The 25057-nt window shown below is 36.4% G+C and overlaps 1 protein-coding gene across 3 annotated transcripts in view; it reads left to right on the forward strand.

The window, feature by feature from the left end:
• The window catches only part of LOC150102756 (guanine nucleotide exchange factor for Rab-3A-like), a 242009-nt gene that overhangs the window by 135536 nt on the left and 81416 nt on the right, over positions 1 to 25057 (forward strand). For all 3 annotated transcript variants that reach the window (XM_090398866.1, XM_090398865.1, XM_090398867.1), the window contains one exon: positions 13853 to 13981. In XM_090398866.1, coding sequence (XP_090254992.1) covers positions 13853 to 13981 — 129 coding nt within the window. The remainder of the gene's footprint in view (positions 1 to 13852; positions 13982 to 25057) is intronic.

The following is a 25057-nucleotide window of genomic DNA, read 5'->3' on the forward strand; positions in this document are numbered from 1 at the left end:
GTTCCTTGCTAAGGCTGTTGGATGCAACTTCTGCTCTCCTACACTTCTAACTCTCTCTCATCATGATACACCACTATTACTTCACCCAAAGATAAAGCTGACCACCTGGTATCACTTTTTTCCTCGAACTGTTGCTACATAGATGACCAAGAGAAATCCTCCACCACACCGAAATCTAAGCACCATATGCCTCTATAGTTTTTTGAAAAAAATACATCAGGAAACTACTAAATAATTTAAATACTAAAAAGTCTTCTGGTCCCAATGGCATATCTCCATTTGTTCTCAAACATTGTACTCCAGAGCTAACACTCATGATTGACCCAAACTGTCAACAGAATACCTATGTACCTCTCCTTACTATTAATAGACAAAGCATTCACAACTTACTCAGGCAACTTGATTCCATTCATTCACCACTTTCCAAGTAAAAAATCTAGTCCTTGAAACCTTGCTAACCACTCTCTAACCCAACTTCTGGTGATGACCTCTTGTTCTTCCCCCCTCCTCTAGCCAAGTGCTGAAATATTTCCTTTGTATTAATCCTATAAAATCTTTTAAGTAACTTAAATGTTTCTACAACATACCCCTTTTTTGCCTATCAACCAACTTTTGCAACCCACAAATCCTCAATTTATCCTCATAGGAAGCATTCCTTAAACCACACACCATCTTGGTCACTCATCTCTGGATCCCCTCCACCATTTCCTCTTCCCCAAGAAACCCAAGTGACTAGATCTGAGTACAATAATCCAGTTGGTTGAATCAAGGCTTTATAAAGAGGTATGATAACTCCCTGATCTTTGCTTGTTATTGTGTTCTTCAATAACCAAGTAATCACATGTGCTACCCTGACTGCTTTAACAATATGCCCTAAACTTCAACTCTCTGTCTACTTCTACCACCACTGCCATCAAATCCCTGGCTTCATCAATTTCCTGGAGTACGTTTCCCAAGAAGATAAAGAAAACAAGTGAGATATGGTTAAATAATGACTGTAAAATATTATATTTGAGCAAAAGTCATGAGGGAACAGAAAGAGTAGCTAGAGTATTTAACATTAAATACGAAGATATTCATTTTGAATAGTAGACAATTTCAAAATGGGAAATTGGATACTAAGACTTTGTGCATATGGGCTCACATTTATTTAATTTATAATAAGGTAGAAGTAGAGAAATATTTCAAGCCATTAGAGAGGGTAGCTAACATAAAGGTAAAGGTGGTTCTTGTTGAAGATATAAACAACGGAGCTAGAATTATACAAGATATGCAGAAATGTTTGGAGAAAATTTTGAGAAAAGGGGAAAGCTAATAATAATTGGTAAGTAGCTGCTAGATTTCTGTTTTGGATATTGACTAGTCATTACTAACATCATATGACAACATAAAGATGGGCATAAGAAAAGTCTTATTGTGTATGTTGTTGATGATGATCTTCAACATCTGTTGAGAACATAAGAGTATACAGAAAATTTGAAATAGGAAGTGATCATTTAGTTTTAAGCAAGATGAAAATGAATATCATACTGAAGAGAAAACTATGTAAGAAAAGTTTTTAAAATAATCAAAATTAGAGCAGCTTTCATCATTATTATTATTGTCATCATCGTCATCATCATCAACAGACCTCCACGGAGTCAAGAGACTCATCATGGGAGGTCCCGCTCTCACATGCACAGCTCATTGTACTTTAACTTAAATACATTCACTGTCCCTGCACTCACTACACTCTCAAGCAATGCATGCCAATCACCTACCACTCTCCATGCAAAAAATCTACTCCTCATCCTCTTGCTCACACCCACTTTATAGAACTTTCTAGGATGACCTTTCGTTCTCCCCCGTTTCCAGATGTTCTATGAAAAATCTCATTGACACTAATCTGGTAATTATCCCTTACCAACTTATATGTCTCAATCATGTCTTTTGTCTTCCTTCTATCCACTGTGTTCTGTAATTTGCATTCTCTCAATCTGTCCTCATATTCCACATTCCAGAACCCAACTTAGTCATCTCTGGACCCTTTCCAGCAGAAGTGAATCTACAGTTCACTTCTGCTGGAGTGAATCCCCCCCCAATAACATTGTATGCAATGTTATTGGGGGGGGGGGGGGAGAAAGAACGAAAACATTTGAAAACAACCAAAAGAGGAAAAGCCAAGGAGATAGTAGTAAAGTTGTAAGGACAAAAAATCTGAACTTGATGCTAGAGTCATGAAGTTAGAGGAAATCATGTCAAAAGTTCCTGGACTTATGTTATCAGAATACCAAGAAAAATATAACACAACTAAGCTATCTGTAAATGTAGCTAAACAAAAAAAAAACAGGAAAACTTTGGTAAGAATACCAAAAATATATGTATCACAAAAAAAAAAAGTTATCAAAATGCTCTGGTGATTATTCAAAAAGTTTAAAAATGGAGGAAAGAGTACTTTAAAAATAAATCAGATGACAAATGACATAGAAACTAAATAATCATATTTTGGAGTACTGGAGTGATTTAACAGATCTTTTTCCAATAACTCAAGGATAGAAGCAATTGTAGAGTTTGAACAGCTTTTCTCTTGGCTTGCTCTGTTCCTTTTCAAAATTTACAGAACTTAGTCCATATATTTTCAGGATTTCTCAACCCTGTTTTAAAGTGAAGATCTGATATCACAACCTATTTTGCCTTGAGCCCAGCTTGTTCTTCTTCAAGTTTCCCTTCCACAGTTTCTCTTAGCCCTTCTTAAATATACTTTAATAAATTTTACCTGAAACACTCAGTAGGGAAATTCCTATGTAGTTCTCATATTCAGTTTTATTTCCTTCATAGTTGGGTACTATGAGAGCTCTACTTCAGTCATCACGAATTTGACCTCCTTCCTGAATTATTCTGTACAGCCACTGTAAAATTTTTTGTACCTCCATACGAGTCATTTGCTTGCATTTTAGTTCGATATGGGCAAAATGAGGATTTTGACAGGATAGAGCATGGAAAATTGTTGCATAAATTGGAGAAAATGGGATTGGATTATAAAATAGCATGGATAAAAGGATGACTGACTGACAGATATCAAAAAGTAGTATTTGTAACTCTGAAAGATTTAAGGTGATCAGTGTATACCACAAGGATCAATCTTTGTCCATTGTCTTTGGGAAGGATTTGACAGATGACATAGAGTTATTTGCTGATGAAGCAAAAATAGCAGGGTAATCAGGAATGTGGCTGATATTCAGTACTTTAAGAATTGTTTGAATAGGCTGGAATTGTGGGCATGTGAAAATGGCTGTTCAGTTCACAGTTAATTATTATTGTTACTACCTGACACCACCAGGGAGTCCAGACTCATCGAGGGAGTGCAGCCATTCTACAGTTTGCTGTCTTCACCACTCAATCCACCAACTATAATGAACCGCAACTACAGCAACACCATCTACCGCCCACCACCACCACTAGTGTTTTCACAGACAATCACAAACATCCATGCCCATGGTGGGATTTGAACCTGCAGCCTTTTGGCTGGAGAGTGGATATGCTAAACACTCGGCGAACCCAGGCCAGTGTTTGTTAATAAATATAAATATTCTTTAAGAGATACTTGTGCCATGAGGTTCCTTCAGTTCTCATGAAACACAAGGAAATAAGTGAATAGCATTTATTTAAAGCCATATTTCAGCCTGAATATTACAAGCCATCATCAGTGGCACTGTTAGTTACTTGCAAAGTAGAATGCAAGCAATGGAATGATTTGAAACAGTGAGAGTTGCATGATGTTATGCATAAAACAAAGCAAAGATAATAACTGAGGAAACATTGAATTATTAGTTTAACTGAATTAAAAACCTCTAATGATCTGTGTGGTTAGAATAAGACCCCCCCCCCCATATCTTAGATAGTGAGAGAGAGAGAGAGAGAATCATTCTGATTTAAGTTCGGAGGGTGAAGTAAGGTTTCAGCACTTTTTTTTAAAAAAAAACATTCAAATTGATAGTGACACAGATGAAGTAAGCATATTTCAGATGATAGGATATTGTGGTCTGTATCTAATCCATGCTCTGCTAATTCAGATTTCCTGTTGCTGATGTAAGATTGGTGTTCTTGTATTCTCTTTTCCACTGAGTGTCCAGTTTATTTGAAGTAAGAACAATGACAGTCACAGGGAACTTGGTACATGCCATGAAGATACAATAGAAACATTTATCTTTGAAAGAAGGAAACCATGATGATAATTTGTTAATAGGAAGAAAAGTAGCCACAACATTCTATTTCTTAAGAATTCTGGAAATTGGATCTGAGATGAAAGAAATGTATGGGACAGATACTTGACATATTGTTTCCTTGTTATATGAGCTAGGATTATAGGAATCAAAAAGATGATGTTGAAGAAGAAGCCGTGGAGTTTCATATATTATATGTGTAAGAATTCTTGCTGTAATTGTTGAAGCATAGAACATATAATGTGAGCACATCAAGCTCAAGTTTTTTTTTGATAATTCCAATCTTCTGTGAGGGGTGTGAGCAGATTGATGTTCACTATAGCATCGAATGAAAGTAGGCATTTTGATAAATGGAATAATTAGTTCACCTTATGATGAATGAAGGAGGAGAATATCTAAGAGGGATAATTTGCTGTCTTTTTCCATAGTAAATTTAATTCATGAATGTAGATTGTTGATATTACATAAAAAAAAAAAAAAAAAAAAAAAGTATATAATGTTTCATTTCTCTTCAAGTTTAAGGAATTGCTATGGGAAGTCCACTTTCTTCTGCTCTTGCAAACTTCTAGCTTGGAACATTTAGAAAACATCCTGTTCTCATCCATACACCCCAGCCTTTTGGATTTGTTATATCGACAACGTTCTTACAATCTCACCCCATAATGAAGAAACATTATCTACTTTCTTATTTAATATAAGCAGTCTACATCTGTGAATTAAATTTACCGGGAAATAGAAAAAGATACCAAATTATTCTTCTTAGATATTCTACTCCTCTCATCATCAGGTGAATTAATTACTTCCATTAATCGAACACACACCTGTTTTCACTGAATGCCACATTCAACATCAATCTGCTGAGGTAGCTGTATGGAATTTGTACATTTTATACAGAAAATCAGGCCAATCAAAGAAATCCATTGATTTCAGAATGGTACTAATGGACCTTCCTTTTGGAAAATACAAGTAATTTGTGGATGAGAAATGGATGCTCATGGTCATTCGGGAACCAGTCCAACTTCTTTTTAGGCTTACTGCCTGTCATTCCAGATACTATTCCTCTTATAGAAAAGCAAACCAACCCAATCAGAATATTTGCACTATGTGCATAAAAAAAAAAAAAAAAAGTTCAACCAGACATGAAAGTGTTATCACTTCTTAAATGGGGGTGGCTATTTTTCTAAACAAGCATCATTAAGGCATAATAAAACTACAAATAACAAAATTAGGTATTTTTTGGTCAACTTTCTCATTAAATTAGTTAATAGGTTAAAAAAGAAAATAGGCAAAAATCATTATAAAACTAATGAAAGTTGATTGCATTTCTTATGATCATGGTATCGTAGATCAACAAGCCTATGATCTCAATCTAAGACAATAGGTGGCAGAACTTTGATATCTGTGTTTTCCCTAATCCATTGTTTATTAAGGATGAAATAATCTGTTATTAGTTTTTGCTCACCATTTTCCAACTATACCCTATAATTGTGTGGCTTTGCCTTTTCTCAAACCAGCTGTTTCTTTTTTTGAGATCCTTTCTGATGCAAAATCTGATAACCTTTGTTTCTTCATTTCTTTGACATAACCAAATGGTCCAAAATTTTTTTCCTATTCAGTGTTCTCCAGCCTGTGCATTAAGTTTTCCTAAGATGATTGCACTCTTACTGTGAATAATTCTCTTCAACTGCTCCTGAAATAATGCATTTTTCTCCATACCTTGTTGTAGTGCATCACTAATTTCATCACACTTTTAGTTGGTCATTCACTTCTTTTCTAATGACAAAATCAACACTGTTTTTGACTGGTCATCAGCTCCTTTCCAAAACAAGTCTCCTCTTAAGTTCCTCTTTCCTCGATTTTTCTATTTTGTTTTACTCAAGGCCAAAATATCTAATTTCTTCTACATCATAATCTTCACTAATAACATATCTTTATCTATAAGTATCAGTATGTTCAATATTTCTATTCCCAGTTTCTTTTTCAGTTCAGATCATTTACCATTTATATCTATGTGGATTTGATTCTTTCTTTCTTTTTTAGCTATAAATAAAGTCACTGCTAGCTTGCTCGGTATGGCAAAGCTTCACCAGACTCCTGTTAATGAGAAAGTCCAGGTTTCCTAATGAATTTGCATCCATCAGGCATCCCATGTGTTTTTTTTGGTTTGGACATTGGAGTTGAACTTTGCAATGCATAATTAGAATTCTTCATACATAATTCTTAACACAGATTCAATTTTTATAGAAGTGTCATCACTACTACTAATTTTTTAAACAACATAAATTTGCTGTAGGGAATTTGGGCAATTTTAATGTAGCCAGTTTGCCATTCTCTCCCAACATGCCCAGCTTTAGCTGGGCATGTTGGGAGAGAAGGCTTCCACTGCATGAGAAGAATAAGGGTTCATCCCAAACCCTTGAATACTCTAATAGCATTGGGAGGAATGAGTAAGAATAAAATTTGCACATAGGGGACTCACTCTGCCATCTGACAGATGAGAAAGAAGAAGAAATTTGTCATAGATGTTGTTAATATTTCATTCATTTTCACAAAAATGATCACAATTGAAAATTCAACATTTAAAAGTGTCGAATTTTTTGTTACATTTGCAAACGTTACAGAGAGTAAGAAGAATGACAGTGGTGAGTTGAAAGATGAAATGCATATTAATGTGATTGATGAGGTTAGTGTTACAAGCAGTATGAATACAAATGAAGCTTTGGAAAATGAAGAGAATAACTAGATGATAATTGAAAAGATAGTGGACTTACATAGAGTTTCCAGAGAACAAAATGTGAGATTGATTGGTTGGAGAAATGCCTGGTGGATGGTATGACACAGAAGTGAAAGAAGGGCAGAGAGAAAGCAAGAAGTGTATGAAATAGTGAAAGCATGAGAATAAGGGGTAGATTTTGTATGTGATTCATTGATAAGAGGAATGCTTGAGGACAGCATGAAACAGTTTCCCTGGTGCCAAGATTAAAGGTGCTATAAGGATGCTGAGAGTGAAGGTAAAAGAGATTATTATTTTGGCTAGTACAAATGATTTAGCAAATGTGCTATGCAAGAAGATACAAGAGATAAAAGGTATGGGAGAGTGCTAGTGAGCCAAGCGCTGTGGATGTGTCTAAGAAGAGCTCCTGATTGAGATAAGTTATACTAGGAATAATTAAGTATATATGCGTAATTGTTTGAGTAAGAGTGGCTCTAAACATTGTGCGCTACCGTTATTATTAGTGTGGGGGATTTTTCTTGCCTAAACTTAATTACGAAATCGTTATTATTAGAACTAGTAACCTGCAGGAGAAAAAAAATGGCAGCAGCATTGTCATTCCATGACTTTAATTTAGATTTCAGTCATTTCGTTAAGTGTGAGGCTGTTATATGTATTCTTTTAACTGATTTGTGGATGTTTAGAGCAGATGGAAGAAGGGTGTGTGTGTGTGAAGTGTGACCTGAACGAGGAACTGATGAATGCAAATATGAAATTGATGACAGAAAGTGTTAGTAGCAAGAATGTCGCGGGGAAAATGAGTGCGTTTGAAAGAGAAGGATGGTGAGAAAGAGAGGTGAAAAAATGTTAAAAAAATCAGTAAAAAAGAAAAAGAGCGATTTGAAAATCGTAACGGATGTTAAAAGGGACGAAAGTGAGGTGAGAGTGGCAGAAGGAAACGAAATTGAGAGAACGAATGATATTAGAAATGGCATGATGCAGAAATCGAAAGAATGAATGATAGCGAAAAAAGAATGAATGATGGCGAAAGTTGGATGCATGTTGGACTGAAAGTACGGAAACAAAGAAAGATGAATGAGAGTGAAAGTGAAAAGAATGATAGTGAAAGTTGGACGTATGATGGACCAAAAGTACGGAAACGAAGGATAAATGAGAGTGAAAGTGAAAAGAGGGGGTCGAGAGTTAGAAAGATTGAATGATAGAGAAATAATGTGTTGCAAGATTTGGAAGTTGAATTGGATTGGATGAGGCAAGAAATGAAATGGATGCGGAATGAAATTAAGAGAATTCAGGTCAAAACTATTAAAATAAATCATGATGGCATGAAAGAGTTAACAAAAGATGAGCGAGTGGAGCTGTATGGCGACTCCATTATTAAAGGTGTGTTAGAGGATTGAATGCACAAGGTATGTTTTCCAGGCGGTAAAATGAGTACAGTGATTGAGGCATTGGATATGAGGCGGGAGCGAGCAAAAGAGTTAATAGTATTAATTGGTACGAAAGATTTCAGTGAGGAAAGAGCGTGTCAGAATGGATATCAGGAGGCTACTTGGAAGGATAAAAGAGAATAGTGTGACAGGAAGGGTAGTCAGTGTGTTGCCTCGGTATGACTGTGGTGAAATGAGGCAGAGAGCAAGGATTATGAATGATATGCTGGCTGAAATGTGTGAGGAGATGGGAGTACAGTTTGTTAATGTGTGGAATGAGTTTGAGGGATGAAGTGAGCTGTATGGGAGCGATGGACTGCATTTGAGTGGTTATGGTGTGAGTTGCTTGGAGAGACTGCTGCTGGATGGTAGAGAAGTGAATAGAGAGAATGAATCAGATCAAGAGGGAAGTGATGTGGAAGAGCAGGAGAGATTGAAGAGGTGGATATGAATGGGGAAGTGAGTGGTATGAGTATAGAAAATGAGAGAATGGATGTGCAAGAGGAGCAGGGAAAAACGGGGAGACTCAGGGTGGACAGAAGTACACAGCGTGAGAAAGGTGGATGCTCCAAGAGGAGGTGAGAGCATGTGTAGGCAGGAAAGGAATGGGATGACCAGGGATCAAGAGGAAACAGTTGGAATTGAAAAGGGTTCTAAAATGAAGAAGCAGAAAGGGAAATGGCCCAAGTTGAGCATGAAGAGATCACATCGAGTGAGTGGTATCAGTGAAACTAGCTGTAGATCCAGAAATGAGCTGTTGTGTTTGTATACAACAAATGCTAGAAGTATAAGAAACAGAGCAGATGAAATGGTTGCACTAATTGCATCTGTTTACCCAAAGATTGTCGGAATAAGTGAGACATGGTTGGAAGAGGATGATATCCTGACAGGAATAGAGATGGAAGAGTATCATGTGTTTCGTGAGGATAGAAGGGGTAAAAAGGGAGGAGGAGGAGTGCTGTTGATGATAGAGAAAGAGTTATGTTCATACAAAGTAGAGATGCAAGAGGGAAATAGTGCAAGTGGTTTTGAGGCAATATGGTGTGAGATAGAGGTGAATGTCAATTGGTGAGAGCAACAATGAGGTGATTACCTGGGTGGTTGCCAGCAGTGCAGGGACCCCTGTGAGAAAGGGATATATGTGGAACTATGGGGGGGGGGGTGATTATGAAGAGCTCAGTAGACAGCTTGCGGGTGTAGCATGGAATGCTACACCTGCAACAACATTAGTAATCTACTTACTTATTACAATAAAGTTACTGCTTCCTTGGACAGAGGAGAAGGATATACAGTAATATACTTGGATTTCACAAAGGCTTTTGATAGAGTACCTCATAATAAGTTGACAGTCAAACTAGAACTGATGGGGTTGGATATTAGATTAGTGCATTGGATTGGAGACTGGTCCTTTTGGTGCAATATCCAGGAAAAGGAAAGTCACTAGTGGAGTGCCTCAGGGGGTCTGTTTTAGGGCCATTACTGTTTAACTTGTATATTAATGATATTGGCGAAGATTTGGATGGAGATATTCAGTTGTTTGCAGATGATGCAAAGTTGGGACAAACCATAAAGAGTAATGAAGATGTTGTGGCCTTACAAGAAGACTTGAATAAATTGAGTGATTGGGCACGGAAATGGGGATGCGAGTTCAATGTTACAAAATGTAATGTAAGGATGCAGAATTTATGCTTGGTGAGAATATATTGTTGGAGGTAGAGGAAATAAGAGATCTGGGGGTGATAGTGGATAAGGATCTAAAATTTAGGGGACACATCGCCAAAATTGTGAAGACAACACAAAGGCTTCTGTGAATGATGTGGAGGACACCGACGTGTAGAAGTAGGGAGATTCTTGTTCTATTGTATAATGCTTTGATTAGGCCACACATGGACTGTTGTGTCCAGATTTGGTCACCGGGTTTTCAGAAGGATGAAGAGATGTTGGAAAGGGTTCCAAAGGCGACTGATTAAGGTAGTTTCTGACCTCTGGAATGTCGAGTATGAGGAAAGATTGAGAAGATGTAATTTGCAGAGTCTGGTGGAGAGGAGGAAGAGGGGAGATATGACAGAGACCTACAAGTTGGTAAGGGGTTTTTATAAGATCAATGGTGGAGAAGTTCTACAGAGAATAGTAGGAGATCAGGGGAGAACCAATGGTCATCCCTGGAAACTGTATAAAGAGAGTGAGAGGCAGGTTTTTTTCGTGCAGAGTTGTGAATGATTGGAATGCCTTACCTGAGAGTGTGGTTTCTGCAAGGAGTTTGAGTGTGTGTTTAAGACATGGTATGATGAGATGTGTGTGTGATAAAAGGACCTCCCAGATGGGTCTTTGACTCCTTGAGGTCTTGGGGTAATAATAATAATAATGAGTGTTGCTAATGGTTGCAAAAGAATAAAAGTTAAGTCTGTTGATGAAAAAGAGAGGTATGATTGCAAATTAGTCAGTACACATTGTGCAGGTGGAATGGTGGGGAGTTTATGGAGTGAGTTTGATGGAAGGATTTATTTAAGATGGATGGTTTACATTTGGATGATTTTGGGGCAGGAATCTTGAGAAAGTGTTGTTCAGTAAGATTTGGAAGTGCATTCTCAGGGAAACCAAAAAAAAATTTTTTTGATGGGGGTATGCAGGGTGAGTGTAGGTCCAGGCAACCTAGATAGAGGTTAGTAAGTAGGAGAGTGATCACATGATACTAAATGTAGCAGTCTAGTTAACTTTAGCAGGCTAAGTAACACCAAGTATAAGGGAGTTTGTGGGATGAAGGGTGTATTGCAGTTTATGTACAAGGGGAGAGGGTAGGGTCTGGAAAGTTCTGATAAACACCTAAAACAAAATGATATTAAAGCAACTGATATAATCACAAGGAAAAACATATTAGTAGCAGAGTTATGAAGGTAACTTATGTTCTTATATGCTTGTATATTCTTTCTTGTGGTTATATCAGTTGCTTTAATATCATCTCCCCGCCCCCATGTACTAATGCAAGAAGTATTTGAAATAAGGTTGAGGAGTTTTTGGAATTGGTTACCACAACTTTGTCAAAAGTTAGAGGCATTGGTGAGACATAATTGACTGAGGATGATAAGCTTTGGTGATAAAGAATACAAGTGATAAAGTGTCTTCAGAGAGGGCAGAAGGTGCAGGATGGGAGTTGGCTAATGATAGCAGGGGAAGTAAAGCCAAAAAGAGTAAAAGTACATCACATTTACAGGAATTCAGAGGGCAGTTCATTTGAAGCTATTATGTGGGATTAGATGCCAGTAGGACTAAATATGTAATTTGTTGCTGCTGTAATCTAGGGGATATAAGGAAGAATGTAGATGACATACAATCACAAATGAGCATGATGAGTAGTGGCTGAGTAATTATTATGGGAGATTTCAACTATGGGGACATAGATGGAAGGACGAATTGTCACAGGGAAGGAAGGAAATCAAATTTGTACAGCTGCTGAGAAATAATTACCTGAGACAACATGTAACGGAGGGGACACGAGGTTTGAGAGTGCTGGATCTGATCATAGCATCAGAAAAATTAACAGTAACCCAGTTTAGCTATGCTGCCTCTGCTTAGGGAAAGTGATCATATAGTCTTGACCTGAGAGATTGCCAGATATTCAGAATTATCTGTGAGAAGGGATATACATGGAATTACAAATTATAATGCTGAAGGGCCAGCTTGCAGCAGTGCTGTGGCTTAAGAATTTGGAGAGGAGAGATGATGGTAATACAGAGATAGTCATAGGATGTTTGAAGAAAGCAATATCAGACTGTATACCCAAATTCAGGAGGATAAATCAGGTAGGACTTAGATGGATGAATTGTTGAGCAGGAGTTACAGAAAAAGAAAGAGTTGTGGAAATTATATAAAGAAAAGGGTGATCAACATGCCCATGAGCAGTATAAGACACGGGTAACAAAGGTGACCAGTAGGGTAAGGAAGGCCAAAGCTAATTATGAGAAAAAGTTAGTGATTGGTTACTTTTTATAATAAAGTGACAATGGAGTTACTTAAGGTAAACTGCTACTCAGAAATAGTAGTAAATTAATGAAGTTGCTAGACTTTACTAATGTATTTGACTTGATTCCACAGCTCTTTTGCATAAATTCTAGCAAATGGGGATGGATATGAATCTGGTGATTTGGGTTACAGGATGTCTAATGGACAGATATCAGAGATTGGTTTATGGAGGAGTTGAGTCCAAGAGAAGGCAAGTAACCAGTAGTGTACTATTCATACTCAGTACTTGCCCCTCTTTTGTTTAATTTGTACATCAGTGATATAGGAAATGAATTGACAGAAAATATTCAGTTCTTTGCTGATGTTTAACTCGCAAAAGTGATAGTAAATGAAGATGATGCAAAGATCAAAGATGTAGGAAGACTTAAAGGGACTAGCATTTAATGTGACTAAATATCAGATTATGCACTTAGGGTAGAAGAGATCACAAGCAATATACTATATTGATGGAAATACACTGCAGGAAAGTGATGAGGCCAGTGACTTGAGGTTGATTGTGGATAGGAAGTTGAAGATATCAGATTATGTGGTTATTGAAAAACACACTGACAAGCAAGAAAAAGAAGTTAGTATTCCTCCTTTAATAAGGCCATATCTGAACTATTGCAGGCAGATCTGGACACATGAATTCCAAGGGGAATGAAGAAGTGGTGGAGATATGCATTTCCAGAGGTAAGTGAGAAAGATTGTGGTAGGTCTGTGGAATGCTCCTTATGAGAACAGATTGACGGCACTTCAAAAACTACCTGATTATGAAAAAAAAAGAGAAGATATGATAAAAGCATATAAGTTACTAAAGGAGTTTTATAGAATTGACACTGAAACTAGCAGGAATGAGGAGTCAATCATGGAAATTGTGTAACAAAGGTGTTAGAACTAGAGGTTTTTGCTCTGTGGATGGTGAACAGTTTGCCAGAGATGGTTGTCAGTGCTTCATCAGTGAATGAGTTTAAGCAGAGATATGATAGTGATTGTGTAGATAATGGATCCCCCTATGATGAGTGTTTTATCTTTGTGGAGATACTTGTATAATAATATAAAAACTCTGATCGGTGTATTTATATGCATATATGGCAGTGCAATGATTTTCACCCCTAGATTTAGTACCTGTTGATGAGAACTTCTTTATTGGCTAAATCATTTCAAAAAATATATTTTTTCTTTCTTTCTTTCTTTTCTTCCCCCTTTTTTTCATTATAATTTGACTGTTGGTCAGAGATGGTTGTCAGTGTTTGAGCATTTCACATGTCAAAACAGTTTAAAATGTTAACAGTTCCTTCCTTTCTTACTTGACAGAATTGAATGAATTTTCTATTAGGAACACCATGAAGGTATTCCTAAATAGTAGTAGCTCTGTTTCACCACTTTTCTGGCTCCAAAGAATTTCTTTGGTTTAAGTTTTGGTTTAAAAAATGTTTGTATTTTGTCTTTCAGTGTTATTATAACTATTATAATTAATCCTTTTACAGGTTGATCCAGGTTCGTATGTTGAATTTGTTGAATGGAAACAAAATCCACAGCTTGACAAAAATCATCCTTTCCTGTTACATATTTATGAAGAAGATATTTTACCATGTTTGAACTTTCCCAATAAAGAGGTATCTTTTAATCTATTGATATAATTAGCATAAACAGAAATTTTGTTCTTTCTATATTTAAGTTTCTGTAGTTCTTGCAGTCACTAATGTCTTTTTGGGAAAATAACTGTGTGGAAAATCAGTGTATCAATGACATTGTCTGTTTTTATGCTTTATACTAATGCCAGGAGTATTCGGAATAAGGGAGAGGAATTGGTGGCACTGATAGCATCAGCCTGGCCAAAGATTACTGTGATCACTGAGATGTGGTTGACAGAAGAGGATATAATAAGAGGAATAGAAGTCGCTGGGTACAGCATTTTTTGGCAGGATAGGAAAGGAAAGAGTGGTGGTGAAGTACTGCTTATGATAAGTGATGACCTATGTCCTCTAAGAGTGGAGGCTTTGGAAGGCAGTGGCACTAATGATTTTGAAAGCATATGGTGTGAGGTGGAGATTGGCAAGACAGGTTATTTAATGGGGTGTTGCTACAGACCAAGGAGCACAGAGGGTGAGAATCAGGAGATATTGAAACAGTTAAGATTGGCAAGTGCAAGAAGAATGATTGTTATGGGAGATATTAACTACAGCAGTATAAATTAGGAAGAGGAAGATGCATGTAGCAATAAGGGAATGGAATTTTTAGAATTCTTGAGGGACAAATGTCTTAGGCAACATGTAACAGAGGGAACAAGAGGTTCAAGAGTTTTGGATTTGGTTATAGCATCAGAAGAGTTGATAATAAGTGAGATGACATCTCTCCCACCAGTTTGAGGGAGTGACCATATGGTTTTGACTTGGAAAATGAATAAACATGCTGGAGTATCAAAGAGACTGGAACATATGTGGAATTATAAAGCAGGTGATTATAATAGTCTTAGACGTCAACCTGGGGAAGTTTCATGGAGGGAGGAATTGGAAGGCCGAGATATCATTAGTGCTTGAGAAATTTTTGTGAAGGAATATTTGTTAGCAGCAATGGTAAGCTGTATTCCACGAGTGAAGAGGACACAATTTGGAGTAAATGGATGACAAACATTATTAAACAGGAACTGCATGCGAAAAAGAGGCTATGGAAGAGATATAAGGAGACAGGTGAAGAGAAGATGCATGAAGAATTTAAGACACAGGCCAGGAGAGTGACTAGTATAGTAAGGAAGGTGAAACTGAAATATGAGAAAAGATTGGCCCTAAGATCCAAAGAAAATCCTAGGGAATTTTTTAGCAATGTGGCCAGTAGGAGGAGAAACAATTGTGGAAGAATGACATTGTGGGATAAAAATGGGAATAGAGTGACTGATGCAGAAGACATAGTGGAATTGTTCAATGAACACTTTATTGGAGTATTTCATCCTGGAGGAGTAAATTTTAATACTAGAGGGATAGGGCAGGTTCCAGGTTTTGAGGTGCAGGAGGAGAATGTGTTCCAAATACTGAGTACTCTGGATGTCAGTAAAGCTGTGGGACTTGATGGTATCTCACCATGAGTTTTGAGAGAATGTGCTAAGTAACTGATAATGCCTTTGACCTGGCTTTTCAATGAAAGTCTGGCTGCGGGAAAGGTGCCCAGGGATTGGAAGGAAGGTAAGATAGTGCCATTGCATAAGGGCGGTAGCAGACTGCAAGTGTCTGATTATAGGCCAGTTTATGTGTCATCAGTAGTTGGTAAGATCTTGGAGAAAGTAGTGAGGGACAGTATACAGCATTGGGGCAGATAAGGGTAATGTTATCTGTTAAAGTCAACATGGATTTGTGAAAGGGCGCTCTTGTTTTAGCAATATGCTAGCTTTTTATAATGAAGTTATAAGAGCGTGAGATGAGGGAAAGGCATATGCTGCCATTTTCCTAGACTTAGCAAAGGTATTTGATAGGGTGCCACATGATAAGCTGATATTTAAGTTGCAGCACATGGGTCTGAATGTCATATTGGTCAAGTGGATTCAGGATTCGCTGTCTGATAGGTAGCAGAGAGTTGTATATGGTGGGGCAGTTTCCAGGAGGCAGAAGGTTACAAGTGGGGTTCCACAGTGACCTGTGAAACCTCACTTGTTACCTTCTGCCTCCTGTTTCAATACTGGGACCTATATTGTTTAACCTTTGTATCAATGACATTGTCCATGGATCGCAAGGGGATATTCAGTTGTTTGCAGATGATGTGAAGCTGGGAAGGGTTATTAGTAATAGTGCAGATGTGGTACCCTGCAAGAGTATTGGAATAGGCTAGATAGATAGGCAAATGAATGAGGGGTGTCAGTTTAATGCAGCAAAATGTATGGTCTTGAGGTTTGGGAAACGTCGATGGGACACTACATACTCTATGGGAAGAGTTATACTGGAGGAAATAGGGGGGGACAAGAGATCTGGGGTTGATGATTGATAGAAACCTGAAATTTAGGGGACACATTGCAAAGGTGGTGAAGGTAACAGAGGATTGCTGCAATAATTAAGAGGACGCTGACCTGCAGGGATAAAACAGTTATCATTTTGTTGTATAAGACCCTGATCAGACCACACTTGGACTATTGTTCTCAGATTTGGTCCCCAGGATTTGAAGGGGATAAATTGACTGTGGAAAGGGTACAAAGGCAGATAACAAAGATGGTTTCAGGACTGTAGAAATGTTAGTTATGAGGATCGGCTGAGGGAGTGTGGACTGTAGAGTTTGGAAAACTACAGTCCGCACTCAAAACAGCTATTGGAAAAAGGCCTAAACTATGCCATTGCGCCAAGGTCAGCAAACAAACTGGATATCATTTATCATATTGAGAGAGAGGTCTAAGATCCCTCCCCGCCAATCTAGCTGAAAAAATACTTATGGAAACACTAAATGCAAACAAAAAACTAAGCACCAACCTAAACAAAGCAGAAAAACTGGCCATGAAATCCCTGAAAAATAACAAGGACAATTATAATCACAAAAGCAGATAAAGGGATTGTTACTGTTGTTTTAGATCGGACAACCTACATAGAAAAAATAAACCATTTGGTATCGGACCACAACACCTACCAAATGGTAAACTACAACCCCACAAAACGCATCTCGTATTCCAGAAAGAAAACAACTGAATTAATTAAATCCATTAACACATGGCCAGAAGAAACTACCAAAAAACTAATACCTCATTATGCCCAAACACCCAGAATTTATGGCCTGCCAAAAATACACAAAACAAACATCTGATTTGTTTTGATCCGCTACATTTGATTGTTGAAGGAATCGACAGCCCGAATTACCACTTAGCCCAAAAATTAGTGGCCACACTCAAGGAATTGGTAGGTCATTCCCCTTCCTACATAAAAAATACACATTTCATAAGCAAAATTAAAAACATTATGCCCAACGATCAAGATTTATTAGTCAGCTTTGAATAACTGCCCTTTTCACCAATATTCCGATCAACGATAATATTGTGCTCCTACAGAACATATTCCCACATGACATCATGGCCCTCTTTGCCCACATACTCCGCTCTGGATATTTCGTGTGGCAGAACAATTTTTATCTTCAAAAAGAAGATACAGCTGTGAGCTTATCACTTTTCTCCCCCAATAGCTAACTTTTATATGGAAGACATTTAGCAACGAGCTCTAGAATTAGCATGCCTAAAGCCCAAAATTTGGCTTAGATACATTGATGATATTTTTGCCATTTGGCCCCATGGCCGTGAAGCACTAAATACATTCCTTAGCCACCTAAGCAAACAACATAAACGTATCCAGTTCACCACTGAAATAGAAAAAAAACAACCCTCTTCCTTTCCTAGACACACTTGTCACACATCTCCCCTCAGGCCGTCTCTCCTTCTCAGTGTACCACAAACCCACACACACACACAGGCCAGTACATACACAAAAATTCTTACCACCACCCAACACAAAAACTAGGTTTCATAAGCACCCTTAAACACAGAGCTCAAACACAGAGCAAGCTCTAAACGAGAAATATGAGATCATCAACCATACATTTATAAAAAATGGATACAGTAAAAAAACTATTCACAAGATCCTCCACAGAGACACCACTAAAAACAAAAAAGATTTCAAGAATGCCATTGTTATTCTTTATGTTAAAGGCATTTCAAAAAAAAATAGAACACTACACAAATACAACATCAAAACCACCTTTAAACCCCTTACAAAATTAAGACATCCACTCAGTTCTTTCATAGATCCTCTTCCACACCTAGCCCACCCAGGGATTTACAAAATACAATCCACATGTCACCTACCATATATATAGGGGAAACAGGGCGAACCATCCCAATTAGGAAGGATGAACACAAACGACACATTAAATATTTCCATTTTGGAAAAACTGGCCTTTCAGACCACACACTTCAGAATTGATTGGAAAGGGACGAAGTCCCTGCACCACACCAAAACCTGGTTCGAGAGGAAATTTAAAGAAGCATGTGAAGTGCTCAAACACAATCCTAATCTGAACAAAAATGATGGTCTAACCATTCCAAGAATGTAGAGGACCCATTTACAACCATTATAGAAACCAGAACAAGCCAAAGAAAAATATCAATACAAGAAGACTTGGTGAAGTTTTTATTTTTTTATTTTTTAACATTCAATAGCAACCTGAACGGTACAAGTCCTCAAGAAAAGCTTAGTACAGGAGGACTTTAGCATGCTTTTTTTTTTTTTTTTTTTTTTTTTACCACTGGAGTAAAAGCTAAGTAAAAGATCAATTAACAGCATAGATTCAGTTTACCTTTGTAGAGTGCAAGAGCATGTAGCTTGTCTTCATATAGACATGTATTTTTCCAATGATGACCTAAATACAGTGGTCGAAACGACAAGTGTGTTATTTTATTAATAATGAGTAAAATAATCGTTTCGACATGTGTTTTGTGGCCCTAAATTCGTAAATATGAACTAGATGCAAGAGTTGCATTCTCACGGTAATGTCTTGTAATTAGTTGATGAAATGATAAGGTGATGTGCCAGATTTTTTTTTTTTTTTTTAAATCTTAGGATCTAAAATGAGCTGAAACTTCTCAAGGTAATAATCGCATAACTTTTATGCAGTACCTATACTACCTAATAATCCTCAGAAGCTGAAATTGCTGATGGAACTGATGTTCAGGCCACCACTACATAGAATATGCCAATCTTTGGTGACACTTCAGCAACAAAATACTGATAATGATGTACTTGCTATCATCACTGATCTCCCACATGCCTACCAAATTATCAGATAATCCTGACCCCTCTCCAGACCCTTTAGACCGCTTCTTCAAAACTGCCTATATTACTCATATTGCTACAACCACCATTGCTGGAGATTTCTTCTCTGGTTGGATTTACATCTTATGCAATTAGTAGCAAAAGGCAGTAACAAGAGGCAGCTCGGAAGAAAACTTCCCACTTGCCTCTTGTTTGTCTTTCCTCTTTGAATACTCTGAATTTGTCACCTTCTATTCTTGTAATGCTATCCTACTCTGTTAGCCAGGTTTCACTAATGCCAATAATTTATTTTCTCACTACATCTAATGGTGCTAGCAACTCTTCAGCTCTCTCTCTCATCTCATATCATCTTGAATAAACAATTAATTGAATAACAATGTAAAGAATGACAATTTATTGAAAAGGCAGTTTATCAAATAATTCGTTAAATGAACAGATGATTGAAAAAAAAATTCACCAATAATTTTTCAATTAATTCTTTTACAATTCATCGGAAGATTAATTTTCTTGAAAACCAAGAATACCTAACGTCACCCAATATGTAGACAACATATGTAGGTGGTCATTCAGATGTTATTCATATTTAAGAATTTAGCGACACAAAACACAGGTGTTGAAATGATTATTTTACTAATTATTGATAAAATAACACGACGTTTCGGCCCCTGTATTGAGGTCATCATCAGAAGGATGCATGTGTATAGGGAACCAAGCTACATGCTCTTGCCCCCTACATGCTCTTGCCGGCATCTTCAGGTAAATTAAATCTATGCTATTGATTAATCTTTTTCTTAGCCTGACCTCTAGCAATAATTAAATAAAATAACATAAACTCTGCTAAAGTCCTCATGTACTAAAATTCTTCTGGATTTGTACAGTTCAGATTGTTATACTGTGATTTTCTTCAGTTGCTATTGAATGTTAAGAAACAAAACAAAAAAAAAAAAAAAAAACCACTTCACCAAGTCGTCTTCTTGTAGTGGGATTTTTCTTTGGCTTGTTCTGGTTGTTATACAGGTTGCAAATGGGTTCTCCACATTCTTGAAATGGTTAGGCTATCATTTTTGTTCAGATTTGGATTATGTTTGAGCATTTCACATCCTTCTTTAAATTTCCTCTCGAACTAGGTTTTGGTGCAGTGTAGGGACTTGGTATTTTTCCAATCAATTCTGTGGTATAAGACTATTACACTTTTTTTATATAATGTTCATCAAGTAGCTTTATTTTATCGTCCTACATGTTTCGCCAATTTTTCTATCGGCATCTTCAGGGAATACAAACTAGTTAGCTATATGAAGGTAACAGACCAGATTATAACTGATGGTTCTAATTCATACAAAAAATTAGTATTGAATGAGACAATGAGCGTGTCTCGGGAACGTGATTTATTCATTATGGCTCATGATGTAATTGTCATGAAAGTTCATTTCTTTGATGTTTAATGATCTGATTAACGCTTTCCAAATTTCTGGTAAGGTTAGACCTTGATTCTTGTTTAGGTTTTCAGTTTTATGGGCGACTGTAGCTGCTTCCTTGAAGGTTCTTGAATGGTAGTTATCTTCTATATAGGGCATAAGGCTCTTATGTGATGGTTAGTAGAGGCAACTCAATGTGATGGTTAGTAGAGGCAAAGTGGCAAGAAAGGCCTGAAATGTCTTGTCTGTTGTTTCTGACATATCTTATATGTTCTTTCTTCTCATTTCAAAGCTTCTAGAGGTCTGACCTACATAACTAATACCACATGAGCAAGGTATATTATATACTCCAGAGTACTTGTAGAATGGATGAGGATCCTTCGGTGATCTTAAAAATTTCCGAATAGTGTTGATTGGCTTGAATGCTACTCTGATATTATGTGGTTTTAGAAGGTTAGCTAATTTTTTTGGAAATGCTGCTGACAAATGGAATAGTAATAGTACTGATGTATTGGACGTCATCACATTGTCTATGTGGTATATCAGTCAAGAGAATCTTGTTGTAGAGTCTTTTTGGATAACCATTTAAAGATAGTTCTATGGATATTGTAGTTAATTCCATTTGTAGGTCATTCTTATCTGTTGTGTACTGTATAGCTCTTTTCTTGAGCATATGGATAATGCTAAGTTTCTGAGCTATATGATGAGACGAGTTGAAATGGAGGTAACGTCCAGTATTTGTAGATTTTCTATAAACAGATAGGTTGATACTATTATTGGTTTGTTTCTTTATTAGGATGGCAAAGAATGGCAATTTTCCATCTTTTTCAATTTCTAATTGTGAATTTGATGGTATGGTGGAAATTGATTTGGTTAAGGTAATCCATTAGTTCTTCTTTCGTATGATCCCAAATGAGAAAGATATCATCCACATATCTACCAAATTTTCGGTTTTGGAATGATCTGGGATAAGATTTTTTCTTCTAGATCTTCCATGAATGAGTCAGCACAAGGATGGGAGAGGGGGGGGGGGGCTACCCATGGTAGAAGATAACTACCATTCAAGAACCTTCAAGGAAGCAGCTACAGTCGCCCTTAAAACTGAAAACCTAAACAAGAATCAAGGTCTAACCTTACCAGAAATTTGGAAAGCTTTAATCAGATCATTAAACATCAAAGAAATGAACTTTCATGACAATTACATCATGAGCCATAACGAATAAATCACGTTCCCGAGACATGCACATTGTCTTGTTCAATACTAATTTTTTGTATGAATTAGAATCATCAGTTATAACCTAGTCTGTTACTTTCATATAGCTTACTAGTTTGTATTCCCTGAAGATGCCGATAGAAAAATTGGCGAAACGTGTAGGACAATAAAATAAAGCTACTTGACGAACATTATATAAAAAAAGTGTAATAGTCTTATACATAATAGTGAATAATAAATTCCACACAATTCTGTGGTATGTTTCTAGTGCATGGTCAGAAAAGCCAGTTATTCCAAACCAAAATGGATGTATTTAATGTGTTGTTTGTGTTTGTCTTTCCTAATTGGCATAGTTTGCCCTGTTTCCCCTAATTAGGAAAGACGAACACAAACGACTCATTAAATACTTCCATTTTGGAAAAAACAGTTTCTGACCATGCACTACAAACATACTACAGAATTGATTGGAAAAATACCAAATCCCTACACCACACCAAAACCTGGTTCGAGAGGAAATTTAAAGAAGCATGTGAAATGCTTAAACATAATCGAAATCTGAACAAAAATGATGGCCTGACCATTCCAAGATGCAGAGGACCCATTTGCAACCTGTATAATAACCAGAACAAGCCAAAGAAAAATTGCACTACAAGAAGACGACGACTTGATGTGTTTTTTAACATTCAATAGCAACTGAAAGAAATCATAGTATAACAATCTGAACTGTACAAATTCAGAAGAATTTTAGTACCTAAGGACTTTAGCAGAGTTTATTGTAGTTTTTTATTTATTAATTATTTAATTTTTTTTATTTATTCATTTATTTTTATTTATTTATTTTAAAAAAATATTTATTTTATGTTATTTTATTTAATTATCGCGAGAGGTCAGGCTAAGAAAAAGATTAATTAACAACATAGATTTCATTTACTGGTATAGAGGCAAGGGCATGTGGCTTAGTTCCCTATATGCATGTATCCTGATGAATGACCTCAATACAGGGGCCGAAACGTCGTGTTATTTTATTAATAATTAGTAAAATAATCATTTCAACACATGTGTTTTGTGTCTCTAAATTCTTAAATATGAATGCTGGTCGCCATGTAACCTTAAAAGATTGAGATGCTGTAATTATTTTGTTGTTTTTTACAACATTATTCTGTAAGCATACCTGCTACTTCATTGTGTAGATGGTGATTTATCTCCAGATTGGAAAAAAAAAACCTAATTATCTCACCTAATTTTCCCTAATTATCTCACAACAGTGATCAGATTGAGATCAAAATGACAAATTTTAATATAGATATTAACTATATTAATATGTGGAATTAAGTGTATTAATGAGTGGAATTATTAATATAATTTCAAAAGTTCTTTACCAAAATTTTCTAATAAAAATTATCCTTTTAGTTTTGTATGAACAAGAAGTCTGAACCACACAGACTTCTTGCACATTTTGCAAATTGCGATGTTTGGGCATATTCCACAAGTCAGAAAGTTATTGCAATGTAAAATTTCAACATGTTGTCCCTTTTGTAGTCTCTAAAAAAATTTACTTTATAACTGGAATGGTTTGACAAATTTTTGTAAAAGGTTCAAATACCAAATCTGAGTGAAATTCATCTCATATAACTGGTGTGTGGATGTGTGCATGTGGACGTCACACACTAATACTACTATTACTACTAATTAATAATGGAGCCTCTGTAATTAAGTTGTTATAAACAAAGTCCTTAGTCAGAAAGACCTGAGTTCAAATCCCATGCATGACACAAAGAATTTTTAGCAAGTCCTCTTAAACTGAAGGCAAGTTATCTGGTCTCATATGGAGATGGCAGGGTTTTACTCTTGGAAACTCGGGCATTTCATCTCTCAAACTGGTTCCCATGAACACACACACACACACATATCTATGGACATAAAGCACTTACTAGATGAGGAAGACGATGGGAAACCATCCTGTTCTCTAATTATTTCATAGTAAAATAGCATTGCTACCCAACCAACCATTCGCTTGAGGAGAGAGGAGAATAAGGACTAATAAGTAAGATTTTTTGCATAATCTTTTCAATATTGTGTAAAACACACAAAATAAACAAAATGTTTATACTGATTAAAAGGATTACCTCGCAAAAAAAAAATTGCCTCACGTGTCTACATAATATATATAAAGGGAATATCATGCTAAGCTTCAATTTCATGAAAAATTAATCCAATTAAAACTGCAGTTCTTTTTGATAAATACTTTTCACTTCACCTGTCTTATAATTCATTTTTCAGTGATTTGTAGTTTTGGTGAATTGTGATTTTTCGAGGAACCGCTTTTCAATTAATTGCTTTTTTGATTAACTATTGTTTGATGAACTGTTTTTCAATAAATTGTCTTTTGATGAATTGTTTTCGGTGAATTTTCTGGTTACTGTGCAATCTACTTACTGAATCATTTTCAGTTTACACCATGTCTCCTATACACTGTATTTACTGACTCATTTGCAGGTTTCCTTCTTAGCTCACTTCTGTCGTATCCTTGACTTTTTATTCTTTCACCTCACTCATCAACTCCTTCATATCATCTCTCATTTCATACGTATTTCTTTTGTAATCATTAGTTCCAACCAACACAATCATATCATCTACTCATACTTGCTTAAACATTGCCTCAGTCACATCACGTCTTCACTCCCAGAAAACATGCTTCCATTACTTGCTCATCCAGTGCACTCCTAATCATTGAATCATTGTATATCACTATATCCGTTTTTTATTCATTTTCTTTTGTATCTTTTTTCACACCAAATCCTGTCTGGTATTGTGAAGCACTCGCTAAAGCATCGAAATTTCTAGTGTTGCGTCCTTACTCTTCAGTTTTTTATTTTCTTGATATCATTTTTCGACACTCTCACATCTTTAGTATGCTGTCACAATTTTACATTCTACCACTTCCATTATTGTTCATATTCCATGCATCCATCACTACTTTCTGCTATGCCAATAGTTATTTTTGTTGTCTGCTTTGTTCTAATGATAACAGACTCTGGTATTGCATTTGCAATTGTCATCCTGTGATGAAATCCACTTTGCCTTGAAGGCTAAAATTTTGAAAGATCTTAATTTCTGGACAATATGGCAATGCAAAATGACAAGTGGATATTTGCCAATATATGTAAGTTTATAGTAGAGGGAACTGTAGGATGTCTGTTATTAAGCGATATCAAATTAATATAACATTATTATTTTTTAATTTTTAGCAACAGCCAATTTTGAATAAATAAA

The sequence above is a fragment of the Typopeltis vanoorti genome, chromosome 10, assembly GCF_054136105.1.
Source record: "Typopeltis vanoorti isolate ZY-2024b chromosome 10, IOZ_Tvanoo_1.0, whole genome shotgun sequence".
Lineage (NCBI taxonomy): Eukaryota > Metazoa > Arthropoda > Arachnida > Uropygi > Thelyphonidae > Typopeltis > Typopeltis vanoorti.